The 8,310-nt window shown below is 45.8% G+C and overlaps 1 protein-coding gene across 1 annotated transcript; it reads left to right on the top strand.

Moving 5' to 3' along the window:
- Window positions 1-6,025: 6,025 nt before the first annotated feature.
- Window positions 6,026-7,444, top strand: LOC310789728 (nuclear factor 7, ovary-like; the record flags this gene model as incomplete). The annotated part of the gene is made up of 1 exon (XM_083651391.1): window positions 6,026-7,444. The coding sequence occupies exon 1, from the start codon at window positions 6,047-6,049 to the stop codon at window positions 7,442-7,444; it is 1,398 nt and encodes a 465-aa protein (XP_083507517.1). The 5' UTR covers window positions 6,026-6,046.
- Window positions 7,445-8,310: the final 866 nt, after the last annotated feature.

The raw sequence follows: 8,310 nt of genomic DNA, 5'->3' as shown, positions 1-8,310 counted from the left end.
GGGCGCACACCCCCCAATCACCATCAACGGCACAGTGGTGGAAAGGGTGGACAGCTTCAAGTACCTGGGAGTCAATATCCACCAGGACCTGACATGGGCCGGCCACACCGCCACTGTCGTCAAAAAGGCCCAACAGCGAATACACGGACTCAAGCGCCTGAAGAAATTTGGGCTAAGGAAAGAAATCCTCAGGGACTTCTACAGAGGCACCATTGAAAGCCTGCTGACTGGCGGCTTCACCACCTGGTACGGGAACTGTACCACCATGGACCGCAGGGCGCTACGGAGAGTGAGACGCGCGGCACAGCACGTAACAGAATGTGAGTTGCCAGATCTGCATGAACTGTATAAACAGCGGTGCCTCAGGAGGTCCCTGAAGATCATCAAAGACACAAACCATCCCCACAACAGCCTGTTCTCCCTGCTACCCTCAGGGAGAAGATACAGGGTTCCGAAAGCACGCACAAATCGCTTGAGGAACAGTTTCTTCCCGCAGGCCACGAGACTCCTTAACATACACAAATAGTGTAGTAGCCGCACTGTACCGTACTGTAGCTGCTACCATTACGTATGTCTAACGTTTAATTGTATGTTTAATAAGGAATATGCTATTTGCACCTGTATGTCAAATACGCCGAATTTAAAATGCCGAGTTTAATTGTATGTTTAATAAGGAATATGTTATTTGCACCTGTATGTCAGGCAGAATTTAAAATGTTTAAGCACGTCTAAAGTATGCACCCGACACGTGCACCTATGTGCAGTGAATATGCCACTGTCTCTGACTTGTCTTATCACTATACTGCCTTATGCTTGTTGTGTCTCTTGTGTTTTTGCACCCATATGCCCTGTTATATTTGTTATATTTGTACTATTTGCACTATGTTGTAAACGGAGTCCACAGCACAAGAATTTCACACGTGATACTTGTACCATGGAGTGACAATAAAAATCTTGAATCTTGAATCTTGAATCTTGAATCTTGAATTTTTAAAGCAGTAACTGTATTCAGAAAACCACCGATTTAATCTGTAACTGTAATGGAATACAGTTACTCATATTTTTCATTTTGAAATACATGTTCATTACTCCCCAACCCCGCTGGCAGTGCGTGTTTTTGACAGTTGTTGATATGTGTATGTTTCCGTGAATACGTGTGTGTGTGTGTGTGTGTGTGTGTGTGTGTGTGTGTGTGTGTGTGTGTGTGTGTGTGTGTGTGTGTGTGCGTGCGTGCGTGTGTGTGCGTGCGTGCGTGTGTGTGTGTGTCTGTGTGTGTGTGTGTGTGTGCGTGTGCGTGCGTGTGTGTGTGTCACACAAGGCCTCGCGGCTCAGGATGTGCTCTAGCTAAGCAGCTGACACTTCTCGGTGACAGACTGACAGATTTCCACAAACTAATTTGACTGTGAGGAAGACGACGCGAGAGGCTCCACAAACTCTGCAGTGAAAAACAGGAGGAGCCGAGACGAGCCGGGAAGTTCACACTCTTCAAAATAAAGAGAGGATGTAGGAGGAGTGGAGGGACGCGGGATAACATGCCTGGATGAGACGATAATGTACTCGCTTGATATCAGACTGAATTTTGAACTCGCCCAGTGGCGTCAGTTCAGCAAATGCCAACGTATGGCAAGGTATGCGGGGGGTTGGTCCCCCGTTCCCCCCCTTCATGGAAAAATCTCATGAAATCAGTTGCGCAATAGTCAATTTTGGTGAGTTGTTTCTATGCAATTCAGTTATATGACATGTACTGTAAGTAGTAAACCTATTCTTCCTTATTCCAGTGAATGATATACATCTAGTCTAGTCATCTTTTTTATTGTATTTTTTAGTGATAAGCACTACAGGACCTCACAGGCTGTAATTGTACAAGGAACCTTCTAACCCAGTGATACTCAACTTGCGGCCCGGGGGCCAGATCCGGCCCACGGTAGGGTGCCCTCCAAACATTTTCTAATTCACAATTAAAACTAACGTTAAAATAAAGTTTGACTGAGCTCCAGCTAAATTGTCAAATATTGCTGCCTGCTCACCGCTCAGGCACTTACTTAACTCATTGAGTGCCAGCCACTTTTGGAGAACGGACGCTCCCAGTGCCAGAGTTTCAGAGCGTTTTCAGTGATTTCTCGAGGCCCACAGAATATTGTGTGATATTACTATGTAAACACTGAACACGCACAAAGAACGATGAGAGTCTCTTCTATCATCTGCAAAAAAAAGTTTATTGATCCCATTTTCCGTTCTTTAGTTATGAGCCGGAGAAGATAGCTTGATTTAACCAAAAACAGCAATTTTTTTCTAGAAGCTGAGATAATGAGCCTTTTGTGAAATTAAACATTTCAAGCACATCACTGACTCTGAAGCTAATATTTTCTAATGTAGTCACACCTCAAAAATAATTTCCTTCCTGCTGGTTGCAGCTTCTTGCTGGTTGCAGCTTCTTGCTGGTCTTGATTTGCTGCTGGTGGGCATCGGATATTCTGACTTGCGTTTGCCAATCCTGTCCTGCTGTCTGGGTCTGTCTGGGTGTTGTGTGCTGCTCTGCGTGCCCCCCCCCCCCCCCCCCCCCCCGTCTCAACTACACACTCCTCCTCCGTATGGGAGTGTCTCTGGTGGCTCTCTGCTGAGTTTGCTGTGCACAGTGAAGGGTGCGCGACATCCAGCTTTTTTACAGCGTTCCGCGTGTGTTTGTCACCGGCAACCATGCTTCCAGTTGAGAATAATAACAACTCCATGGCTGATCATGCGGATGTGCTGTCGCAACGGACACGGAGCGGCTCAATTGTGGGAGCAGATTGGCTGCTGCAGGCACAGCTACAGTAACGTTATGCTTCATGCATATCGATGCATACGGATGCGATGCGATTTCCGTTTCCCCAACGACTTCTTTGTTTTTTCCTTGCCTTTCTGTTATCTGGAGAGCACTGTCGCCACCTAAGGGTTCTGTAAAATAGGTTAGACACATTCAATAGCTCCCATATTGTAAGAGGCGATGTAAGAGGCTTAGATCGACATCCCCCCGTCAAAAAACGCAATTGACGACTTTAGTCGTCTTTGGCACTCTACGTCACTATTTGAATTGACGACTAAAGTCGTCATTGGCACTCAATAAGTTAACTAACTTAACCTAACATTGACTATCCTGGGTGCACAACATTGGCACCCCCAAAAAACTACAATTTGCGCTACAGAAGAATTAATATTATTATTGTTTGTTTATTATGGCCCCTGTCCTCGTGTCATTTTGCAGAAGTGGCCCCCAAGCAAAGCAGGTTGAGTATCCCTGTCTAACCTCTAACAATATTAATCAATCAATCAATCAAAACTTTATTCCAGTCTCAGGGGCCATATAAAAAGACATACAACACTAAAAATAATCCCTACAGACAGTAGGATAAAAGCAATAGTCAAATAAATAGTGCAGTGTTCATAAGAGCGACATATACCAGTGTCTCCACAGAGGTGACTGATATCTGATATCACTACAGCAGGGATTTACCAACAGCTTGATAATGACATTCTGTGACACATTCAGTCGACAGATAAATGTATACATCAGATTCCTCAACAGTGCCTGGAAGGTGTTAATTAAAAAAGAAAGAAAAAAAACCTGCCGTGACAAACTTCTCACTTGCTCCATTTGTATAACGTTAAATGAACACACAGAAACTTTAACAAACTGTAGATGGAAAATGAATGGCGGATGAAATCCCTGGGTTGTACAGTATGTTGAATGCAGGAGAGGGCCTGACTTTAGCCGACTCTGGTGCTCAGTCAGTCAGTAGTCACTGCGACCATACCAGGAAGTAGGCTATAACGTATAACGTTAAAATTAAATCCATACATGTAACTTTTAAACTGGTTATGAAATACTGGTGCCTCTGTAGTGCCTTTTAAACATGAACTCTGGATCATGTCCTGCTAGAGAGAGCAGGATATTTTCAGGTTTTGCCTTTCTAAACATGAGGGGTCTTTGTTAAGAAACAACTGGATATGAGCCGTTTTTTCTGCCAGTGGGCGGCGGGGGGGGGGGGGGGGGGGGTGGCGCGGTAGCATGTATCGAAAACAAGAAATGTGATAGGAAACAGCTTTAGCTATGAGGCAGTCAAAATAGTGGTCGCACCGTCGTCAATCACTGTGGGTGATTTATTTTACAAGTGGCAACTAGTCATATCTGACTAGTTTTGCTATTTCTCCCCACAAAAGTTTGATAGCCTATCAGTCAGTCAGCTCCTATCCTCTATGCAGTGGAGAGGCACACAACACTGCCTGCTGATATAATTGGCTGCATCACGTTAGCGACAAATCTGTTGACTTCAAAAAGCATGTTTTAACGGAGTCCATTCCAACGAGGGGTGGCAATGTGCCAAAAAATGAGCGCTTCGCCTTGCTACATAAAGCAGCCCAGTCAAAATAGTGGTCGGACTGTCGTCAATCACTGTGGGTGATTTATTTTACAAGTGGCATTTCAAGTCATATCCGACTAGTTTTCAATGTATTTCTCCCCACAAAAGTTAGGCTTTTTCTGACATGGGAACAAGCAAGCAGCGCCCCTCCTGATGCACTGGACCTGGCTGCCTGCAGCTGAAGCGCGTTGGCCAAACAATCAATCAAGCCATTTTTGCAGCACTTGAGGAAACCGTGAGTTTGCTCGTTGATATAAGCGATTGCCCGAACGATTCATTAATTAATAAACTAGTGAACGTGAAGTGAGTCACGAAGAGCCACACCCGCCCACTCAGACATATGCGGATCATATCGTTCCACTGTTTAACATGACCAGCGCTTGCGTGGAAGCGGATCTTATACCGGTGGTCGAGGTAGATAAGATACGGAGTCGCGGGAGTGCGCGTAGGCCGGCTAATTGTTGTTTAACATGCAGGCCAACCGGCTAGGTGCAGGTTATAATACGGATTCCACTGCATGTTAAGAAGTGGCTTATATGACCTACATGAGCAAATGAGACGATCGGCCAGGAGAATGGATGTACATTTGTTGTTATTTACATGGATGTGCTACGCGGGGGGCGGGGTTTACGCTACGGGGAGAAGAGAAGCCACCATCCCGGCCACTCACCAGGAAAAGCCGCTAAACCCGCTATACCCCGCCTCCAGCCTAGCGGAGCCGACGTACCACAACTACAAGGGTTTCCCGAGCAGCTGACTTTTCTCTCTCAAAACAATTGAAAACCACTGTCATGTTAAAGCTGAGCAAGGAGATCGATCTTATTTCACCAGAGCCGAAGGCAGCAAGACAAAAGACTGATGTAAATAACAGAAGAGAAGGTACGTGCCACTAAACTGGTATCCAGCATTGACAGACAGTATACTTCCAGACAGGACCGTAAACACGATTCTGCCTGTCCAATCAGTCATCTGCAGTGTTTCCACGTCACTGTATGGCATCGGGTCCACAGCACTGGAACCTTGACAGAGGTGGTACCAGAAGTAGTACGACTCAACCCGACTCAACCCGGGCTGTCCCGGTGTTTGACCGCTGGGATGATACAAAAAAGCGAGTCGAGCCAGGCGGGGCCGCGCTAATACCAGCGGTGGCATTATAGGTCACACAATATTAGGATAGCCTATTTAATATGTTATTAATGATTGTATTTAGGTCACACACGATTAGGCTATTTAATATGCTGTTAATTTAATAATTCCAAATGGCACCCTTTGGCCGTTGAAGTTTGAATATGCCGGCTAACGGAATCCCTGATGGAGGGTGAATGTTGATTGTGTTCATGTGGGACGGAACGCCGTCCTAGAAAGATGGTATCTCCTTCCATTGTGACATATTCAGTGATGTCATAAATTCCTTTCTACCCACACATTGTGACATCAGTAATGTCATGAATAAAATAGTGACACCAGTGACATCATCAGTGATGTCATAACTTGTTTCTCTACTTACGCATTGTGACATCATCGGTGATGTCATAACCCTCCCCCTTGCTGGTGGTATAAATAGGACCAGTAGATGGTGGGATTAGGAGGAACCAGAGCTCTTCTTATCTCTGTCCAGTTTGTTTTCAGCTTCACTGAGAATCAAAATGGCTTCTAGATCAGAGGAGGATCTCTCTTGTCCTGTCTGCCGTGACATCTTTAAAGATCCTGTCCTGCTGTCATGTAGCCACAGCTTCTGTAAAGCCTGTCTGCTCAGCTGGTGGACAGGGAGACGAATACATGAGTGTCCACTTTGTAAGGAGATATCTTCACAGAGTGAACCACTTTGTAACTTGGCCTTAAAGAACCTGTGTGAGGCTTTCTTACTGGAGAGATATCAGAGAGCTTCAGCAGGATCTGAGCTTCTCTGCAGTCTGCACTCTGAGAAGCTCAAGCTCTTCTGTCTGGACCATCAACAGCTAGTGTGTCTCATCTGTCGAAATTCAGAAACACACACCAACCACAGATTCAGACCCATCAATGAAGCTGCACGGCCGCACAAGAAGGAACTTCAGAAGTCACTGAAGCCCTTACAGGAGAAACTGGAGCTCTTTAATGACGTTAAAGGAAACTGTGATCAAACAGAACACATTAAGGTCCAGGCCCGGCACACAGAGAGGCAGATTAAGGAGGAGTTTAAGAAGCTTCACCAGTTTCTACAAGAGGAAGAGGAGGCCAGGATCTCTGCACTGAGGGAGGAAGAGGAGCAGAAGAGTCAGACGATGAAGGAGAAGACTGAGGGTCGGAGCACAGAGATGTCAGCTCTTTCTGACACGGTCAGAGCCATAGAGGAGCTGAGAGCTGAAGATGTCTCGGTCCTGCAGAACTACAAGGCTACATTGGAAAGAGTCAAACGCCCCCTGCTGGAGGATCCACAGCTGGTCTCTGGAGCTCTGATAGATGAGGCCAAACACCTGGGCAACCTGCGCTTCACAGTCTGGGACAAGATGAAGGAGATGGTCTCCTACACTCCTGTGATTCTGGACCGAAACACTGCCCATCCAAACTTCATCCTGTCTGAAGATCTGACCAGTGTGAGATGGGGAGAAGAGGAGCAGCTTCCTGACAATCCAGAGAGGATTAATACATGCTCCTATGGTGTCCTGAGCTTTGAGGGCTTTAACTCGGGAACTCACAGCTGGGATGTTGAGGTTCGAGACAGCACATGGTGGGCAGTGGGTGTGTTAGCAGAGTCTGTCCAGAGGAAGACAGAAAGCAATGTACGCTCTGGATTATGGGACATATGGTTCTCTTATGGTAAATACATAGCAGGCTCTCCATCGGATCCAGTCACTTTTGTCCTTGTGAAGAAGAAGCCCAAGAAGGTCCGAGTGAGTCTGGACTGGAACAGAGGAAAGCTGTCATTCTCTGATCCTGATACTGCCACACACATACACACCTTCACAGACACCTTCACTGACCGGATGTTTCCCTACTTTAACACTGAGGATCCTCTGAAGATGTTACCAGTGAAGGTCTCTGTAACAGTGGAACAGCAAAGGTAGGGGGGGGGGGGGGAGGTGTGTCCACCAACCAGCATCAACAACCAGCAACGACTGGCATGCGCATCACCTCAAACACCTCAGTATGAAGAGGGGTAGAGTGACCTGCCAAAACCCACATACAAGCCGTCACCACAGAGATGGAGACTTGGACTTGAGTCACACTTAAATCACACACAGACTTGACTTGAGACTTGACTTTATTTGTGTGTATTAACATTAAGGAAAGGTCTACTAATAATTTCAACTAATCAATGCTGTTAATGTATGCTAATAGATAAAGGATTGAGGAGATTAATACATTACATGCTTTGAATTCCTTTGTTTTAGCTATGCAGTCTTCTCAGCAGACCAGATGGCATCCAACAGATGATAGAACGCTCGACTCGTGACCAGAGACTTCAGATTTGGCATTTGAATGTAAAAAAAATTACCACTTCTGCGAGCAGAACCATACAAATGAGGTCATAAATCACTGATGATGTCATACAGTAGACGACTCAGCCTGGCGGCCAGGTCACTACTATAGTGATGTCCTAATCATCGATGATGTCAGAAATCACTGATGTCACAGGCAGTGATGAGGTCATAAATCACTGATGATATCGTACAGTCATACCTCAGCAATTGTGAGCATGTATCTCTGCGTCACAATCGCATTTCCAACAAGAAGATACATCTGCTGACATGTCAACATAAACAACAGTTTTTCTTATAAATTGCTTCTGAATTGGACAAAACTCTGTCCGTTCCCAGCATGACATCATGACATCAGAGCCACGGACTCGCGCGCATCGTGAAGCCTCTCGTGTACTCTTTGTCTCTTCATAGTGTGTGTGCTCATGAAACCATGTACGTCCTTTCACATG

Source organism: Poromitra crassiceps (genome assembly GCF_964638095.1).
Source record: "Poromitra crassiceps genome assembly, chromosome: 15".
Classification (NCBI taxonomy): domain Eukaryota; kingdom Metazoa; phylum Chordata; class Actinopteri; order Beryciformes; family Melamphaidae; genus Poromitra; species Poromitra crassiceps.
Note: the sequence above shows the minus strand (reverse complement) of the source record. Positions and strands in the feature narration are given on the sequence as shown.